We start from the raw sequence: 21,681 nt of genomic DNA, 5'->3' as shown, positions 1-21,681 counted from the left end.
TTCACACCTCACCAAATGAAACATTAGCTGGAAATGAAACTTTAGTTTAAAATAAATGATAAACATTGGAAAGTCTCATTTATTCCATTATTCTATTATTCTATTGCTATACATTCATGATTTGTTTTACTCTTATTTATTGGTTGAGTAACTATGTTATATTTATGATACTTAAATTTCTATGCCAGCGTAAAATTTTTGGGTAAAATCAGAGAATGTATTCAGATCAGGATATTATATTTTATTCAGTACAGTGTTAAGCACAAGAAATAAGTTTATGTTCTTCCATAGGAAATCTTAACCATATAAGAATATTGATTTTCCTTAAATTGATCTGCTAGTTTAGAGTAGTCTCATATGATTTTGTCCAAATGGGTTGGGGTCAAGAATAAGTAGAAATAGAAAGGCCATTCCTGGAAAGAAGAGAAATGAGAAAGGACTATTCCTACCAAATAAATATCAAAAAATATTATAAAGTTTTAGTAAGTAACTAAAATAATTTAGAAATTCTATACGAGTACTAGGTAGGTAGCAGTGTAACAGAATAGAAAATCCAAAAATAAATTTAAAATGCTCATGGGAATTTAGTACTGTTTGATAAAGGTGACATTTCAGATCAGGGATGAATAGAGGGGTTGCTTAACAAACAGAGCCTGGGGCAAATTGATAGCCATCTGGGAAAGCATGATGTTGGATTCTTACTTCCACAAAGCAAAGATGTAGGCATTGAAAATAAAATCATATACTGGAGGAAGGAGTGGGAGAAATTAAAAATTATTCTTATAACAAGGAAGTTTTCTAAGTATAAAAAGTGGGAGTCGTAAAAGAAAAGCTTGCTACATTAATTTAACTACATTAACAAGTGTATGAAGAAAACTCTATAGATAGTTGGAAAATACAGAAAAACTCTTTGAAGTCATGTAATTTCTTCAACGTAAGGAACTATAAATCAGTAAGGGAAAAAAGTCCATAACCAGTAGAAAATCATGTGAAGGTTATGATTGGATAGTTCTCAGAAAAAGAAAGATAAATGTCAGTAGAGATTAAGCATCACTTTTAATAAAAGTAACCAGAGTACCATGTTTAAGCATTTTTATTTATTAGGTTGGTTGTCTGGGCTTTACAAAATAGTACTCTCCTTCTATATTGCTGGTGAGAGTGTAAATTATTCCAAGGAGAGCAATTTGGTAATATCTTCGACTCAGAAATTCTAGAAATTTGTTTCACATACAGAAATATATTTTCATCACGTATAAACATATTTGCTTAGTTATTTGCTATAAATTTTAAATAGTAAAATACTAAAAACACCCGAGTAATGCAAAAAAAAAAGAGTACATGTATAATGGCATAATTTGATTGAACATATTTTATATGCAGAGTTCTGAAAAATTGTGCTGTAAATGGGTAATAATGAGTGTAATGCATTCCACTATTGTATGTAAAAAAATTAAAAAATAAAAATAAAGGCCAGGAAAAAAAATAAAAATACCTGAATATCCCATGGGTAGGTGATTGGTTACATAACAAATGGTATAACCATATAATGGAATTTATTGTTTAGCCTTTAAAAAGAATAATGAAGAAGCTCTATTTATTGATATGAAAATTGCCAAGGTTCCAAATAATATCTGTAGGGCAATACCATTTGGAAAAATAAATATGTCTGCACATGTGTGCATACTTGAATCTCTTTTATGAGCATATTATTTTAGGGAGAACTCATAAGAAATTGATAATATTTATTTCTTGAGACAGGAGCTAGGTGACTGAGTAGTCATCATATATATATTATAGTGCTTTTTTAATTTTAGTTCATTTTTTTTTCCTTCTCTCCTTTTTTCCTCTTTCCCTTATTCTCTTCCTTCTTTCCTTCACTGGGGCAGAACCCAGATCCTTTCAGTTTTGAGGCAAAAACTGTACCATTGAGCTATATCTTAGCAGTTCTTTTACTTTTATTATTTGGTAGATCTGTTTTGGTAGAAATATAGGAATTTAAATTACAAATTAATTCCTTTTGTAATAATGTCGATACTAAGAAAATGATAGCTATAAATATAGTTGTAAAAGTTCTGAGAGGCAAAAAGAAAACTGAATAAGAGAATAATGGAAACCTGAATACATTTGTTCCTAGACAAATTGAGAAGGCCATTTATAAAATATAGATAGTTTCCAAGAGGTATGAAAAGTTTGAGCTTCACATATTTACCATGTTTAATATTATTTTTAGATGTTGATGGACCTTATTTTATTCATATATTTATATGCAGTGCTGAGAATCAAACCCAGTGCCCTCACACATGCTAGGCCAGTGCTCTACCACTGAGCCACAACCCCAGCCCCTGTTTACCATTTTTAATAAAGCCAATCAACTATCTATTTCAGAACACTAAAGATCTTCAAACTACGCTAAATATCTTGAGCATTCTTGTTGAGCTGGTTTCAGCTGGTAAGTTTTTGTTTCTTTGGTCTTATTTCTGTTTGTAAATAGTGATCTGCCATGTATCATGTGTACTTTGAATTTTTTATACTCATATAGAAGGTATTCTAAGTATTGGGATTGGAAACTGAAATATCATATTCTTTTGCTGTTTTGTTTGGATATATTCAAATATCCCTCAAATTACCCCTGCAACATAAGTTTAGAGTTTTAAACTTAGAATTTTGGTATTACTCGTGTTCACTCTTTGTGGGCTACTTTCTGATTAGATAAATGAGATAACACAAAATATGATTTTGATAGTATTTGCTTGATTTTAGGAATAAGCACTTTAATGTCTGTAATACTGACCAATTGTGATACATACTGGAGAAGATATGCTGTTAAAATATGCTGTTAATTTTTTTTTTTTTAATTTAGGTGGAGGTCGAAGAGCAAGTTTCTTAGTCACCAAAGGTGGTTCACAAATATTGTTACAATTACTTACAAATGCCAGCAAAGATTCTCCCCCACATGAGGAACTAATGGTGCAGATTCATTCTGTTCTTGCAAAGATTGGACCAAAAGGTAAGGGTTTCCCTTGTATGATTACTGAATCTAGAACCATCTTTGTATCATCAATTCTTTTTTTTTTACATTTATTTTTTTAGTTATAGGTTGGCACAATATCTTTATTTATTTTTTTATTTTTATGTGGGGCTGAGGATCGAACCCAGTGCCTCATGCATGCATTCTCCCTCTGAGCCACAATCCCAGCCCCATATCATCAATTCTTTATACCTGAAGTTGCTTAGTTTTTTTAAAATCTGTTTTATTAGTGCATCATAGTTTTATGTAATTTTCAAGTTCATTTTGACATATTTATAAATGCATATAAAATAGTTTGCCCCACTTCAGTCTCCTGACCTCCCTGCCCTGTGACCTCCCCTCCCTCTGCCATCCCCTTTCTCTTGATACTCATATAGAGGGTATTTTGACTCTATTGGTTTTCTATTAATTTATTTTAATTGGTGCATTATGGTTATACATAAAAATGGAAATTATTGTGATATATTCATATAGGCACATAGTATAATCAGATCAATTTTAAACTGCGGTCTCTCCCCTTTTCCATTCCTCCTCCCTCCATCTTGATTCCTTCCTCTACAGAGAGGTAAACAATCACTGCTTTTCATTCATGTCATAATTTTATTGCATTGTTAGAATTCTCAGGGAACTTACAGAGACCAAAATAGACATGGAAAATTATGAGACCAATTATTACAATAGTAGGACATGTCAATTTAAAAAAATATAGATTGATAAAAATGGATGTAGACAAAGAAGAAAATCAATTTAGGTTAGGTTAACAGAGGAAGGTGTTGTTTGAATAAAGGCTAAATTTATAGTTGTATATCTGCATAAAGATTAAAATGACTCCCTTAACTCTTCAATTGTGCTTTAAGAGTTTTGGCATTGCTTTTTGGCTTGCATATGGGTATTAAATTTCAAGTGTCTGGTTAAAAATGCTTGTCCCTGGGTTCAAAACCCAGTACCTGCCCCCCAAAAAATTATGTGTATACATAGTTTATGCATTTATGTGTATTTCAAGTATATCTTTGTGTATTGTGCAAATGTTTAAATAGAACTTTAAGCATGTGTTGCTCTTAAAGAACTCAACCTTCAGGTGACTTTAATTCCTATGTATATTTGGGACATTAGGACTCAAATATATGTTAAGTTTGTTAACAAATATGTTATTGGTATCTTTTTTTTTTTAATCTGATTTTGAGTTTTAAGGACTCCCTTTTGGGATTTTTGTGTGAAGTAAAGATGGAAAATAAAATAAGAAAACCTTGTTTATTGATGAATATTGTTGTTTCATGCATCATTTCTAATTATAAACAACTTGTCTTTCTTATACTTTTTGTGAAATTTAAGTTATGTTTTTTTTTTTAATATACTAGGGTTTGAATTCAGGGGTTCTCAACCACTGAGCCATATCCCCAGCCCTATTTTGTATTTTATTTAGAGACAGGGTCTCACTGAGTAGCTTAGTGCCTTGCTTTTGCTGAGGCTGGCTTTGAACTCATGATCCTCCTGTCTCAACCTCCAGAGCTGCTGGGATTACAGGCATGTGCCATTGCATCTGGCTAAGTTAATGTCCCATTCAAGTTGAAGGTCATCCTTATTTTCTCCTACATATTTTAAGTTTCCATTTTTCTTTATTTGTCTTAGTTTTCTAATTTTATGTTATTCAGGGATTTGTACAGTCATTTCTTGAGTGATTTTCATTTTTTTATTTCTTGTAAAATGAGAGTAATATTCCTTTAACAACGTTTAATTCTTTTTGACTTAAAATTTCTGCTGCTCACAGCATATCTCTTTTTCTTGGACCTTCTTGCTTCTTTTGTTTAAATCTTAGTATTATTAAATTCTTGTTTTAAAAATTTTTAAAATACTTTTTTAGTTGTTGATAGACCTTTATTTATTTATACATGGTGTTGAGAATTGAATCCAGTGCCTCACACACGCCAGGCGAGTGTGTAGTTACCGCTGAGCCACAGCCCCAGACCACGTGTTCTTTAAATTTTTAAAAATCTTTTTTAATCTCTTGATGAAAATACTAATTAAGAACACTGCTTTCCAAACACAAAGTAATGATAGGAGTTAGTAATGTTAACTATCCTGATTTGGTCAGTATATAGTATGTACTCTTATTTAAATATCATACTATAACCCATAACTATGTACAATTATGTGCCAATCAAAAATTTTAAAAATGTCAAGAGATAGAAATTTTAACCACCATGGTTTGATCATTACATATTGATGCATGTATTGAATTATTAGTGTGCCTCATAAATTTGTACCACTAAAATAATAATAAAAAAGAACTTCTCTTTGTTTTTTATGTTGAGTTACATCCCTTAGACATTGATTTGATAGTATTAGTTACATAAGCTATTCATTTTTCCCCTAATTTATATTCTTTCATAAGTAGGAAAAGGATACTGCCTATATTAAATTAGTAATATTGGAATGGACATTTAGATTCTCTATACTTCCTCTTAACTATGTGATGGTATTCTGATAAACTTGTTGAATTAGACCGACTTGCTTGTGTAGAGGGTCAGTTAGATTCTTTTTTGACAACCTAAGTGTTGGGCTATTCCAGCCTCTGTCCTTTTGCCCTTTTGCTTGCCCCTCACATTCTTTTAAGCATGCTTCAAAAGTATTTTAAAAATCATAGAGTATTTAAAAAATCATACAAGAAATGATTATAACTTTATAGGTCACTTCATATTTGGTGATATGAATTCATAATTTAAATTAAAGATGTCATTGCTTTATGACTTCATTTTATTCAAAAGTAAATGTGAATAACTTTTTTTTAAACAGATAAAAAATTTGGAGTGAAAGCTAGAATTAATGGGGCTCTGAATATAACTCTGAGTTTGGTCAAACAGAATTTGCAGAATCATCACTTGGTTCTACCTTGTCTTCAGCTTTTACGAGTGTATTCTGCCAATTGTGAGTATTTCAGAGTGACTTTTAGTTAACTCAGGTGTTGTGAAGTTAAACAAAATGAAAATCTTTTTATTTTTATTTTTATTATTGGTTGTTCAAAACATTACATAGCTCTTGACATATCGTATTTCATACATTTGATTCAAGTGGGTTATGAACTCCCATTTTTACCCCGTATACAGATTGCAGACGTCTCAAATTCATGGGAAAGAGAAGATTTAATATCTTCTCTTGTTTTAGCTCTTTTAAGTTTAATTCAACAGAACTATTTTGGGTTAAGAAGGCAAGTTGACAAATCTTGAGAATTCTCACTTACCCCCTTAATTTGTAAAGGACTAGAGGGTGGTGAATAGGTTGCTGTGGGAAAAGTTGTGGAAAAATATGAGGGTATTGCAGCTTGAAAAACTGTATACCTCTTGGGATTTTCACAGATGAGAAGAAAGCTGAAAGGAAAGGTGGGGTCACTTATCTTTAGTAGTAGGGAAGTGGCAGAACTGAAAAACCACAGTACTGGGGCCTCTGAAAAATATATTGAGGAGAGAGATCGACTCAGATAAAATGTTTCCCTAAGCACACATGCTCACTTAGGTATACGTGCATTTCCTTTTTATTCTCTGTGAAATTGGAGTGTTTAGTGAAAGAACCTAAAATTTGAATTGTAGGGTATGTATTCTTGCAGAATATCTTTGCAAAATAATGAGGAAGTGTGTGTGTGTGTGTGTGTGTGTGTGTGTGTGTGTGTACACGTCTACGTAAACTCATATAAACATAAGTTAAGTGTGAGTATGTGTATATATCTATGCTTTGACAGTATGGTGTGCTTAAAGGAAAATAGCTTTGAACACTTAAGTAATGAACACCTGTGTAATTAAAAAGAACAAAAGGAAGTGAATGAATTAGTTATCTAACTAGAGAAGAGCAGAGAAATAATATTGAGAGTAGAGGAATGAGATAGTAAAAAAAATAAAAGACATACATTAGAAAATAGAAAAATATTGATTTAAAAATGAAAATTGAATTAGATTAAAAACAAAATGGCTAAATCACCAAATATAATCAAGGAAATAGAAAGCACAACCATAAAATTAGAAAGGATAACGAAGTAACAAACTAAGAGGAAATTAATATCATTTTACAAAACATTAAGAGGTACATTTTTGGTGGTGTTTTATTGAATTAGCCACTGACTAGCATAGTTCATCTAAAATTTTAAAAAATATATGTATTCAGAATTGAAAATGTTGAGCAGGGTGATGTAACCCAAATAGCCTATAACTCACAATTTATTAGAATGTAATTAAGTAGCTGTTTGTTTATGGTTTCTCTCATTCTCTCAACACTATGCTTTGTCAAGGCAGAGACTGTTTACTATTGTCTCTCAATCCCCATGTTGACCAAATTGATTGAAGAAACAAATAGAGCAACTGGAGATTTTTTTTTTTTTTTTTTTTTTTTTTTTTTTGCTGAGGCTGGCTTTGAACTTGAGATTCTCCTGCCTTAGTCTTGTGAGCTGCTGGGATTACATGCGTGTGCTACTGCATCCAGCTGGAGTCTTTTTTTATAATATATATATATTTTTTGGTCTGTAATTTGTTTCAGAATTTCCTTGCAACTTCCCATAAAACAAAAGAGGGGGAAAAAAAAAGAACATTTTCCCTTAAGCATTTAATTAAGGTGGACTTAAACTAAGAGTGACTTTAGTTCACATTTATTAAACACTTTGTATATATTTTTGGCTATGTATCAGTAAGTGTACATATTTTCAGTTACTGAAGTTTTTAAATCATTTTGTATCTTTTTCTCTCCCTTTCAGCTGTGAATTCAGTATCTTTAGGGAAAAATGGAGTTGTGGAACTGATGTTCAAAATCATCGGACCATTTAGTAAGAAGAATTCAGGTCTTATGAAGTGAGTAAATGTTTTGAATGTAAACAGAGTTATATCCTTTGTTATTCTGAGCCTCATTATTTTGAAGTGTACAGGATGAATTAAGTTATAATGTTTATAGAAATTTAGACTTTGAACAGTCTTAGTTTCTATAAGATGAAATAAGATAATTTATAGAATATTCATTCATTCAGAAACATTTATTGAGTGCCTACTATATTCCTCACCCAATTTTGCAGTCTTTTAATGACTAGTTCCTTAATTCTCATGAAAATCTGAATATTTCTTAAATTTATATATTTCTATTTCTCTTTTGTGTCTTTTTTGTGATATGTATCTTAATATATATTTTATTTATGTGTCGTGTATATTTTTATTCACTTATCCTTTTAACCTCAGAAAATGAAAGCAATTTGCAATTATTTGTTTATATTTAGTATTTTCCTAAGCCTAGAGGTCATTCTTTAAAAACTTTTTTATTATGTAATTTTTCAAACATACATAACAGTTTTTACTATTAGACTAATTAAATTAATTATATTAATTACTTATTGTGTTCAGCAGTTATAAACATTGTACCATTTTTGTTTTGTTTGTTTCTTCTCCATACTTTTTGTTTGTTTTTCCTGGGGTACTTTTAAGCAAATTCTAGATATTTTCTCTGGGATGATTTTCTCTGAATATTATTGTTTTTCTCTTAAATACTTAAGTGTATAATTCTAAAAGAAGACTTAAAAATAGCTATTAATACTCTAATGACATTCAACGAAATTATTAAATCCTTTATATAATTTGAAATCTAGCCTGTGTTCTTTAGTTATCTCAAAATTGCCCTTCCACAATTGGTTTGTTGGAATCAGAATCCAAACAAGGTATACACATTATTACTTTTTGTATTTAGGAAGTTTCCAAGTTTATTCAAAAGTAGAGATAATAGTATAATGAACTCTGCATGCACCTGTCACCCAGTTTCCACAGCAATTAATATCCTGCCATTTGTATTTCTGTTTTACTTTTTCTGCTCGTATTTTTTCCTGGAATATTTTAAAATAAATATCCACCATTACATTTCACCTGTAAATTCTTTAGTGTGATCATTATCAGATATAGACATTTTTTGTGTCTCACCAAAATGTCATTTGTGTACCTACCAAAATTAATAATACTTTCTTTGTATCATCTCATATTTTCTGATTATCAAAGGAATGCCCATTTTACAGTTGGCTTGTTCAAATCAAGGTCCAGACGAGGTCTCTGATTGACATGTCTTATAAACTTTTAAAATCATTAAAATTCCCCCCATTTTTTGATTCTATTTGTTGAAGGACTTGTGTGATATTTCTTTAGAATGTTCCACATTCTGGATTAGGGTGACTATGCTGGGGTCATTTAACAAACAGGTATGTTCCTTGAATTTTCTGTATACTGACAGAGCTAGTAACATGATTGTATTTACTTTGGTTTTAATCAAAATATTTCAGAAGTGGTGCAGGTACCTTGTTTTGTGTAATGTAAGGTAATTAGTTGGGGCAATCCATTGGAATGTTCCCATATACTTGTCACTTAATAATTTTTCACTTATGCATTACCTGGATCTGTTATTTTATTAGGGGTTATAAAACATTGATTTTCTAATTTTCTCATTTTTCCTATATTTATTAATTGCAAATCTCTTATAAAGGAGAGCTTGTCCACATGAACTATTTGGTTAAATTTTATTCTAAAACAGAGGGTTCAGGACATTTCTAGTTTTTTTTAAAAAAACATTTTTTAATAAAGCTCAGCATATTTTAAAATATCTTGGATCCTTCTTTGCTCATAATAAATATTATTTGATGGGGTGACTCAACATTACTTAGGCAAAGATTATACATAGTCCTGGAATATGTGATGAAATGTAACAAGATGAAATGTTTGTATCACAGTAAAAACCAATTTAGGATCAATGTAGTGTAGTAGTGACTTAAGAGTGGGCTCTGAGGGCAGGCAGACCTGGATTTTCATATAGCTCTCTCACTGGCTCCATGATATGATGTAAGTTACTTAACCTATGTGTCCCCCTTTCTAGTCTGTGGAGTGGTAAAAATATTAGTGCTTTTATTGTAAGGTGATTAGGATTTAATGAGATGATTCTGATAACTAGCGTAGTGCTTATATTAATGTAATATATTTTAAGTACGCAAAGTAGTAATGTGACTGAGAATGAGTCCTAACTAATACTAAATATACATATATTTGTATGTATGTTTGTGTGTGTATATATAGGAGCTACTGGGGGTTGAACCTAGGGCTTCATACATGCTAGTCAAGTATTCTGCCTACCATTGAGCTACATCTTCAGCCCTGTTTTTAATTCACATATATTCCTTAATCTGTAAATAATTTCATTTTAAAAAAGAAAAACTAATTTTAACTTTTTCTTCTAAAAGAATAAACAGTTTAGTGACCAAATATCTCCATCTTGATCTCTTTGTCATTTTTAGTAATTTGAGGGTCTCTTCCCTAATTAACTTAGAAAACTCAGTAATTTAGAGCTTTCTATAGTGGTTCTTCCTCTGTTTAAATAGTACCCCATGCTAAAAGAAGATTTGAGAGATTTATGTTGGAAGGATGATGTTTTCCTTTAGGATTTCTTCCCTTTCTAATTTTAGGGTTCAGATTTAAAGCTATTAATCCAAAATGAAGCTGTTAAGGAAGTTATTGTAACTCTTTTTTTTTTTTTTTTTTTTTTTTAGTTTCTCCATGTTGATGGTCATTGTTAGGATTGATCCTCAAAGAAAAGTAGATTAACTTTAGTAACTGGATTTAAGCTTTTCTTCCTCCACTGCTCTTAAATGAATAAACCATAGGCTATACTCTTCAAGTTATGTTTGATTGTGTTGTTCTTTCCCAAAAAGATTGGGAAAATTTATGAGGAAGTATAAATTGTTGAAACTGAGAAACTTTTATCAATTTAACATAATATATACTACATTTCAACAAATTAATATTTTAAAATTCTTTGGTAACTTTTATAAATTCATGCTGGCTTATAAATGTCAGAATTTCAGAAACTTTTTTGTACTGAAGTTTAATATATTTAAAATATTTTTTGGGGGTAAAAATTTAAAGATGAGTTTTCACCAGGCTTCATAAGTTTTTTTTTTTTTTTTTTTTAAATCTAATGGAATAGTTGAATAAGCTTGATGGGCTCTAGAGTCAGAAAAAACAGTTTGTTTCAACTTGCCAGTGTGAGGAATAAACATCAAAAATTACCATGTTATAAGAATGTTTTAGGATTAAAAGCTATAAGAAATACTATTATTTGACTCAAGCATGTTGTAAACAACTGCCAGCCAACAGAAAGACTTTCTGAAAGTACTGTAATATTTTCATAGTTTTGAATAAAGAATTAGCCATAGGTGGGAAAATCCTATGGGTTTATTGTAAGCAATTACATACAGCATAATGTTTTAGTTTACTAGGGCTATTATATCAGAGTATCACAAACTTGGTGGCTTAAAACCACAGAAATTTGTTGCCTAACCGTTTTAGAGGTGGTAGTTCAAAAGAAAATTCTCAGAAGGGTCATGCTCCTTCTGAAACCTATAGGGGGGAATCTTTACTAACTTCTTTCTTGCTTTTCTTTTCTATTTGTATTTGTTGTACTGGAGATTGAACCTGGGGGTTCTCTACTACTGAGCTACACATTCAGCCCTTTTTACTTTATTTTGAGACAGGGGCTGTCTCAGTTGCCCAGTTCTCAAACTTGAGAACTCAGCCTCCCCAGTAGCTGGGATCACAGGTGGGTGCCATCCCTCCCTGCTCTTCCTACCTTTTGATGGTTTGCATTGATCTCTTGCATTCCTAGTAGGCAGTTGCAGCATTTCACTTTTTGCCGTCATCATTACATGCTGATGTTCTTCCCTTATGAATGTCTTCTCATTGTCTTCTCTCTTATTAGGACAGCATTAATGTTGTTTTAAAGGCCCACCTCCTCCAGTATGGCTTCATCTCCTCCAGTATGGCCTCATCCTAACTAATTCTATCTTCAGTGATGGTGTTTTCAAATAAGTTCCACCCATAGTAGTGACTAATTATTAGTTAATTGTAAATATTTAATGGTAGGTATTATTTCTGATCTTTCACTATGTTCTATGTTAGCTATGTTTCTTCTACATAGTTCTCTAAAATGTCTTTCTCTTACTTTAGGTGGATTGGGATAGTCTGTGTTGTAAAACTGTTTGTTAAAAGACCGCTTATATTGAATGGCAAGAGATAAACAGTGATATCTGTTACTTACTGTAGAGAACACATGTGTAATTCAGTGAGCCTGAAGACTTTATAAATAGGATTAATCAGCAGATAGTTTAGTGCTTTGTGGAGTAAATGTTTTCTCTTGACTTTTTTACCTTTTTTTTAATAAAAGGAATTTATAACATATTAATTAAAGTGCCATAGGAAGAGAGATTTACTTAATTCTCACATTAGATCTGATTATTGGAAATACCTTTCTTACATATAATAAATTGTATATATTCATAGTATACAGTTGATAAGAATTGTCATATTTGGGGTTGACTAAGTCTTTAGGCTCAACAGGCAGTGCTGAGGGCCCTTGATACTTCAGGGGCCCATGAAGATGTTTTAATTTCTTTGAAGTCATAAGAAAAAAAGTGGACTTTTATTCAGAAAATGATTTAAGCTGTTATTACTAACACATCTTTATATCAACACAGTTTTAAAATATAAATTTTATATATGTGTGTGTGTGTGTGTGTGTGTGTGTGTGTGTGTGTATTTATTTATTTATTTATTTTATGGTGGAAGGGCCCATGGAAGCAAAGAAGTGACTAGAGCCCATAAAAATCATGATGTTGTCTCAAATATAACTAATCCCTTGAAGCTATCACCACAGTTGAAGATGTTCAACATAATGATTATCCATTGCTCCCTAAAGCTTTACTGTTCCTCTCAGTAATTGCTCTCATGCTCCTTCCTCTTGGCCTGGGTTTAACCAGAGGATGTTTTCTGTCACTAAAGATTAATTTGCATGTTCAGGGATTTTGTATACTTGATTTTTTTGGGTGGAGGATTGGCTTCTTTAATGCATCACAATTGTATTTGCGTTTATATTGTTATATAACATTTATTCCTTTAAGTCATTGTGTAGTATTCATAGTTGTATGGATATATCATAATTTCTTTATGTATTTGCCTCTTGATAGACGTTTGAGTTATTCAGATTTTCGACTTAACAGCCATGAATGTTTATTCACAAAACTTTGTATGGCCTTTTAAAAAAATTTTTTTCTTTTGGGTAAATCCTTAGGTGTAAGAATGTCTGAATCAAATGGTAGCAGGATAAACTGTTTTTCCTCAGTTGACATGTTAAATTTTTTCTCTAGTTATTTGAACACATGGTGTGCAGTGATAGTATTTTGATATTTTTGCCCATTTATGTTAGTTCTAGGTCAGTTTCATTTGGTTTATTTTTCTTCATCATGGGTTTTAATTCCCTTCTTTTTGCAAGCCTTATCATTTTGAAAGGGGGCTAGACATTGTGAATTTCACCTTTCTGGGTGCTGAGTGTTTTCACATTTTTGTAAATAGTCTTCAGGTTTGTTCTTGGATGCAGTTAAGTTTCACAGGAAGAGTTTGATCTTTTGCTAGGTGGGGAGTGAGTACTATCGAGTCTAGGACTGGTTATTCTTCCCTAGTGAGGCAAACTCTTGAGTCTTATATCACATATCCTACAAATTATGAGAGCTTCCAGTCTGGTTATGGGAACAGGTACTGTTCCAGCCCTGTGTGAATATTAGACACTGTTCTCCAGTCTTTTGGGATGACCTTTTCCCCAGCTTTGTGGTTAATTCACACACATATACTGATCTTGTTGCTTTTCTAATATTCAAACAGAAATCTCTGAAAAATCTCTGGACTTCTCTTTCTGTTCAAGTTTCTTTTCCCCCATGATCTGCCCTGTGCACTGATGTAGTCTTCTAAGTTATGACTTTCGAATGTGGTGAGCTGGGGCAATTGTAGGATCTACCTCTTGTTTTTATCCCCTATGGATTTCTGTCCTTCATTGCTTGATGCTTGATATATTTTAAATAGTTCTTTTATTCTGTCCTTTTTAAAAAAGTCACATCTCGGATGAGAGGGTAGATTTGGCTCCTGTTATTCCATTTTATCTGGAAGTAAAAGTTCAAGCTGTTTTTTAAAAAATATTTTTTAGTTATACATGGACACGGTATCTTTATTCTGTTTATTTACTTTTATGTGGTGCTGAGGATCCAACCCAGTGCCTCACAGATGGGGGGCAAGTGCTCTACTGCTGAGCCACACACCCTGTCTTCCTTTTTTTTTGTAAATGATAATTATCAACACATATTAATCATATAAATTAATGGGTTTCCTGGTAGTTTTTCTACATGTGCATATATTATGTGTTAATCATGTCTATCCACTCTTCCCTGTGGCCCCTTCACAGTTTCTAATAATTCCCCTATCTTTTTTTAATTTTCAGGTTGTCTGTATCTCTCATTGTTTCTACATATGAGAGAAAACATACAATACTTGTCTATGTTTGGTTTATTTTGCTAAATATATTGTCCTCTGGTTCCATCCATTTTTCTGGGAATGATAGGATTTCATTCTTCTTCATGAGTTAGTAATACTCCATTGTGTATACATACCATATTTTCTTTATCCATTCATCTGTTGATAGGCAAGGCATCTTGGCTTTATATCTCACCTGTTGTGAGGAGTGTTACAAGAAACATGGGTATGGAGGTATCTCTTTTTGTATGCTGACTTTATTTCCTTTAGATGTAATACCCAGGAGTGTTATAGCTGAATCATATAGTGGGGTTTTTTTGGTTGTTTTTTGTTTTTTATGAACCTCTGTACTGTTTTACTTGGTGGCCATACTAGTTTAATTCTCACCAACAGTGTGCAAGATTTTATTTTTTTCCTATATTCTTGCTAGTTTTTTTTTTTCTTTTGGTAATAGCCACTCTAATTGGAATGAGATGGGATCTTATTGTACTTTTGATTTGCATTTTTCCTGATGGCTAATGATATTGAACATTTTTTCATATATTTATTGGCCATTTATATTTCTTCTTTGAAAAGTGTCCAGAATGCCATTTTTTTATTAGATTGCTTGTTCTTTTTTTGTTGGTCACTTTTTGTGTATTAAAATATATTTTGGATATTAATTCTTTGTCAGAAAAATAGCTGTCAGATTTTCTCCCAGTCTGTAGGTGTCTTTTCACTGTGTTGACTATTTCCTTAGCTATGTAGAAGCTTTTTAACTTGATGGAATCCCATTCGCCTTCTCTTTTTATCTTGTGCTTTTGGAATTGTATTCAGGAAATTATTGTCTGTGCTAGTATCTTGAATTGTTTTTGCTATGTTTTTCTCTAGTAGAGTTTTAGGTCCCACACTAAGGTCTTTGATCTACTTTGAGTTGATTTTTGTACAAGGTGAGAGATATGGATCATGTTTCAGCTACATGGAGATATCCAGTTTTCCAGCACTATTTATGAAGCTGTCTTTTCTTCAGTAGTCTGTTTTTGGCACCTTTCTGAAGAATCAGTTAGCTAAAGACGTGTGGATTAATTTCTGGGCATTCTGTTTTGTTCCGTTGGCCTGTGGATCTGATTTTATGCCAGTTTTGTTATTATGGCTCTGAAGTATGCCTTGAAATCAGTTTGTCACTTGTCACTATGATGTTGGAGAGTGTGGTATTGAAGTCCCTGTTACTGTATTGAGTGGGGCCTTTCTCTTTCTTTATTTCTAGTAGTATTTGTTTTATAATATTGGACTCTTAAACATTTAGTACATATAGATTTTAGTTTTTATATCTCAATCATCACGTTTATAGACCTTTTTTCCTGTGTGGTCTGTCCTGTGTTTATGAAGTTCCGATATATGAAAAAAATTTCTTATCACACTTGTCACATTTGTAGGGCTTCTCAGCTATGTGGTTTTTCTGATGCATTTGGTTCTGTTCTCTCAGAAAAATTCCCTACACACAAAGCACTTGGAGGTCATTTTCCTATTGGTATCATGATTTGGAGGGATAATTTCCTTGCAAGCAGTATAGTTAGAGGATTCATAATATCTTTTTTTTTTTTTAAAGAGAGAGTGAGAGAGAGGAGAGAGAGAGAGAGAGAGAGAGAATTTTTTTTAAATATTTATTTATTTTTTTAGTTCTCGGCGGACACAACATCTTTGTTGGTATGTGGTGCTGAGGATCGAACTCGGGCCGCACGCATGCCAGGCGAGCGCGCTACCGCTTGAGCCACATCCCCAGCCCAGATTCATAATATCTTGTTTGGCCATTTTGGCAATCTATTTCATTCTTCCTCTAATGGACAAGTTTAAGGTCCAAACAAGAAACTTTGCTGCTTATCAGTCGATAGAAGGTTTCTTCTCGGATAATGTTCTTCATTCAGTGTTATTATTGTTTATAAAGTGACATTTACTTTCACATAAATTCCATAACTTTAATATAGAACTTTTTTTTAGATCCTGATTGTCAACATTTTAGAGGGCTACCAATGTGCAAGCCTTTGTGTTTTTAAGTCCCTGGAATCTTCTTCTTACAGAGTAATCTTGTACTTCTCACTTCTACAAAAAGGACTGCACAGTATGTCCCCAGTCTTTGAAGGTGAGATGGCACTTATTGGTTGTGAACCTGCACAGCTTCCCCTTGAGTCAGAATGTCATTCTGTCTTCTACACAACTGACAGGAAGCCTTTCTAGCAAGCATGCTTTTTGTTTGGCTCCAGGTATGGCAAGGTATGCCTCTGGGAATTCCCCAGAGGTAGCACGCCAGTCTTCTTTTGATTCTGAAGAAGCAGTTCTCTTGTCTTCCAGATTGATGTGTCTCTTGGATTTGCAGGTTACAGTAACAGGTGTCAAAATCCACAAATCATTCCAGAAGAGGCAGAGGCAGGGTCCAGAGTGGCGGCAGGGCTGCAGAAGCCTTAGAACTCTGAGTGAAGCCCTAGCCCTTCTTGTGGTCAAGTAATGGAGGTGTCCAGTGGCAGCTGCCTTCTATGCTGGGTGATGAGTCTTCCTCATCACCTGAATAGGTAGCCACTGCCAAGACAGAAGGTGCTCCCTCAGTGCCCTGGCTTGCCCTGGTAGGACCATAGCCTAGCCAACCATGATCATCACTGCCCTGTGTATGGGCCTTGGGCCCTTACCGTGGCCCCCAGGAGACTGTGTGAATCTGGGAAGCTGCCTGAAGGACCACAGGTGAGGTGGGTTGGAGGTGTGTGGAGTCCAGCCTTGTTCACTTTGTGGGTCTGGTTGCCTTCTTAAAGGGAGGCCTTTCTGATTTTGTAATTCCTTTCTCAATAAATACCTTATATTATTCAATTTCCATACCATTAAGTTTTTATTTTCTCTAGGCATGTCATATTTTAATTTTTTTTAAATTTTCCATGTTCATTGTCAATTCTGTAGACCAGAACTGTTTGAAGAATTAAGTACCTACAATGCTATCTGGCATTTTTCAGGTTTTATTGAATGTCATTTTCTTTTCCATTTTAGTTTTTATAAAGAACAGGTTCATTTCGAAGATCTATTTAGTTCTATATTTAATTTTGACCCATTTTAATATCACTCTCCATCCTTATTCTGATAGTTTTAAACACTCTTTTGTGCATTTTATTGCACAACTATGAAAATATGACAGCTCCTTACTGATGATTTGTTCAATGCAATGAAAATTCAACACATAATTTCACAATGTTCATTTACTTTTAACTCACCATTACCAACATTTCACATTGTTTTGAGAAAATTATAGGTATGAATTTATGATATTTTTAAAAATTTTTACTCTATGAATATTATTATAAATAAAGGTTCACGTTTGCTTTATTTGTGTCAAACTAAAGTGTAACTGTTAAGAACTTCCTTTTACTGGTCTTTTGCTGAGTATTTACTTGGTACGTAGTCATGGATGATTATTTCAGGTATTACTGTGAACCAATGTCCATCTTAAATCTTCTGATTCATTAGCTCTTTAACTTTTCCTGCATTTGGTCATGCTGCCTCTATTTTATCACTAATGTATGCAACTTTTACTTTATTGCCTCGTTTTTGGTTTTAATCTCCTGAGTAGTTTTTTCATAGGTGCATATTTTATTACGTTATGTAGATTGTAAAATTACCTGTTGAAGAGATGAGCTTGTTTTTAAATTTTATACCCATGAAGAACTTGGTACTGTGGGTGTCTAGTAGGCATTCAACAAATGCTTAATTGTGAGTGAAATGCTTAGTTAAGTTTGATAGCATACATATTTTTAATATAAATTAACTGTAGTTGATTTCTCACTTAAAGATACTATAGTTTATAGCCTTGCATTTAAAAAATTATTGAAATTATCATTTTTTTCAGTAATTTATTTTTAAAAAACAACTTGAATTACAGGTTTTCCACAGTGATATATATTTTTATAGCTGATTAATGGCAGCTGATTTCACTGTGAGTATTTATGTTCAAAAATATAATATATGTATATTCAATTTTTAGGACTATTCCTTTGTCTTCTCTGTGGATATAAGAATTTTTGAGATAATAGTTACTTTCTTTGGTGCCTCATGGCTGACAGACATTAAGGGCTCATTCTTCTTTTCCAAACTTCTCAGTTCCAAAATGTTTTACACTTGTTGTATTACTTAAATATGAGGATGATAGCTTGATAGAACTGAAACACTTTAATGTCAGAAAGTTAAGAAATTATCTATAGAATTTTGCAGTTATGAAATTAATCTGTTGAAACTTGTTTTTCTTTTAATACCTTTACAAGCCAGGGCCAATGATTCTTGATAGTATGGTTTCTTTGTGAATTTTCTCAGGGTCAGTGATACATATCATTCATGTAACTTCTGACATAAAGACTTAGACAATGTTAATTTTCTTCTTTTTCTTTCTTAAAAATTTTTGGTACTTTTACTGTTTCAGTCTTCTTCATATCTAATTTGAAGCGGAAGGGAAAATGAATATGGAGAAACACCATATGTAATTGATGCTCTTAACAAGAATAAGTTTGGAATAGATTAATAGAATTACTTATCTGAGAAGATTGTATGAATTTACTATTGTAGATTAATTTTACTAGTTTTGTTGTTGTTTGTGTTTTCTTGTTGTGTTGACAGGGTTGCTTTAGACACTCTTGCTGCATTGCTAAAATCAAGTAAGTTTTTAAATACTAGAAATACTAGATACTATTTTCCTGAGCATTCTATTTACTATGTTAAAGAAACTGGAAATGTAGATTTAGTTTAGTTTTAAAGCTGATTTTTAATATTGTTGAAATTGATTTCATCTTCTAGTGCAGTTGATATATATTACTAATGCTATATGTTTTTTGAGTTATAATTTGTTCAGTACGTTTGTGTAATTTATTTAAGCACATTGATTTCCTATTTCTAAGGTATTTATATAAACATGAAGCTATATTAGTAGGTAAAATAAATAAATATCATGTATCATTTATCGAAAGAGTAAAACTAACATGATATTGAGAATTTTTATTATGAGAAATATAACTTTTACTATGAGTTGTACTCTTTATATAGCACATGATTTTAACCTAGAGCCTTTTAATAGAAATTTTCTCTTGCACAAATTCAAATTGATAACATTTAAAAAGTGGCTGTTAATGTAGATGTATAGTCTAAAAAATTTATTTAGAAAATAAATTACTTTATCTTAACAATTAAGGCATTAGAGTAGAATGTGTCTTATGATGCTTTTGGAGAATAATCATTTTTCCCCCCTCTACATTTTTTTTCAGTATCTATTTTAAATTTCATATTCAGGGCTGGGGATATAGCCTGGTGGTAGAGCACTTTCCTGGCATGTACAAGACCCTGGGTTCAATCCCCAGTTCACTGCCCCCACCCCTCAAATCCCCCATTGTTAGTCTTATGGATGATTGATTGAATAAATTAACATTTGAGTCTTAACATTTAACCTGTTGATGGAGTTCCCTTCTCCCTCCTCCTAAGATAGGCATTTATTCAAGATCTTTCAAGGATGAGACCTACTTGCCCTTAAATCTGAATTGTTAGAATTGTTTTTTTTAAATACTAGCAAATAATTATTTAAAATCTGATATTTAGTAAAGTAATGTCTTGTTAAATTTCAGAAATCACCATAGTATTTATACACCTGAGTTTTCACTTAACAAATTTACTCTTGAAATGAAACACAGGATACTCATGTAGGTTGACTCTTTAGCTTTATTTTCATGTGATATGGTAAACTTTAAACCAAGATCACATATATGAATTTACTGATTATTTGTCACCTTGCTTTGTTGTCTCTGATTTTGTAATTCAAATTGTATAAAGAGTAAATCTGATTTGAAATGGATTAGAATAGCTATTTAAAAGTTTATTAAAACATACTAATTTTCTGAATCATTGATAACAGAGTTATTAATTCTGAGTCAGTGCAAACTAAAACTCTCAGAAGTTTCAAATATTTTGTAGAAATTGGTTAACCTTAGAAATTGGTTAACCTAAGATGATTGAAGTCTGATGTTTTTCAGTTTTAAATAATAGTCTTCCTTTTATACCTTCTCTTCTTTTTAAAGAAGAATGCTGGGCAGACATACTTGTTTAGTCTATCAGGATAAAAAAAGTAATTGATAAGTGGTTTATATTTAATGTAGTTTCAAATTATATATGACATTAAATAAGATGAAATGTAATAATACCAAATAATATTTAGTAGCACATTACATTTATTTAAATGGACCATTGCATTTTGGAGCATTTTTACTTATTTATATTTTTAAAAATTCCTTTTTGTGTGTGTGGGGCAACAATAATTTACTTTAAAAGAATAAATTTGACTACTGAAATAAATGTGGATAGACAGTTCAGTTATCAGTGCTGGTAAACTTAAATTTTCTTTTAATTAGAGATGAGGAAATAGGCCAATAGTGAGTTGTGTGCCCTGAACACATGAATAAAAATCCCTATATAATCTGTTTTAATTCTGCTCAGTGCAGACTGTAGGTGGCTCTGTTCATTTCCTTTAAGGATCACCTCAGTACCTTTTTGAATTATAGCTAAGTTTCTTATTTGATCTTTCATAAAGAATTTAAACATTTTTCATGAAGACCATTTGGACTATTGGGAATTCCCACAAAAACACATAGTTTGTAATAGTTACAGTGATCATAGTAGCTTTTAGCAAAATCGTGTTTACAGCTAGTAAAGGCTTGTAAATTTCAGTTGGTATAAACAAAGTGTATATTCATTTAAATATATGAAATGTTTGTTGGTCAAAACAATTGAACTGCAGGCACAGTGGAGCATTCCTGTAATCCAAGCAACTCAGGAGGCTGAGGCAGGAGAATCTCAAATTCAAGGACTGCCTCAGCAACTTATTGAGAGAGACCCTCAGCAGCAACTCTGTGAGACCCCATCTCTAAATAAAATACAAAATAGAGCTGGGGATGTGGCTCAGTGGTTGAGTGTCCCTGAGTTCAATCCCTGGTACCCAAAACAAAACAAAAAATCCAATTGAACGGATTTTGTAAATAGCCACAGCCTTAGTAAATTAGCAATTTTTACAATAGGGATTTAAAAGCTTTCACATATGAGAGAGATGTTTCTTCCCTTGATGAGTTTCTTCCTTCTCTAATAACAGAATGTAGTTCTGAAAGGGAATTAGTATGTTTATCTCAGTTTTGGCTTACTTGGACAATAGAATAATTCTTTCAGGCAACTCAAATCATTATCTTCTTCATGTCCAGGCCATAGATCAGAGGTCATTTTGTGGGTGAAATTGAGATTAAGAAGAGACTAGAGGGCTGGTGATTT

At 32.2% G+C, this 21,681-nt stretch overlaps 1 protein-coding gene across 6 annotated transcripts in view; it reads left to right on the top strand.

Moving 5' to 3' along the window:
* The window catches only part of AGTPBP1 (ATP/GTP binding carboxypeptidase 1), a 192,405-nt gene that overhangs the window by 66,239 nt on the left and 104,485 nt on the right, over positions 1-21,681 (top strand). For 5 of the 6 annotated variants that reach the window (XM_081275394.1, XM_081275395.1, XM_081275396.1 and 2 more), the window contains 5 exons: positions 2,386-2,449; positions 2,861-3,007; positions 5,822-5,953; positions 7,764-7,857; positions 19,000-19,037. In XM_081275394.1, the coding sequence (XP_081131520.1) occupies positions 2,386-2,449; positions 2,861-3,007; positions 5,822-5,953; positions 7,764-7,857; positions 19,000-19,037 (475 nt within the window). Of the gene's footprint in view, positions 1-2,385; positions 2,450-2,860; positions 3,008-5,821; positions 5,954-7,763; positions 7,858-18,999; positions 19,038-21,681 lie in introns of those variants that run through there. The other variant, XM_081275399.1, reaches the window with a different exon arrangement.

The sequence above is a fragment of the Spermophilus citellus genome (assembly GCF_964194105.1).
Source record: "Spermophilus citellus genome assembly, chromosome: 2".
Lineage (NCBI taxonomy): Eukaryota > Metazoa > Chordata > Mammalia > Rodentia > Sciuridae > Spermophilus > Spermophilus citellus.
This window is presented reverse-complemented; position numbering and strand designations above follow the sequence as displayed.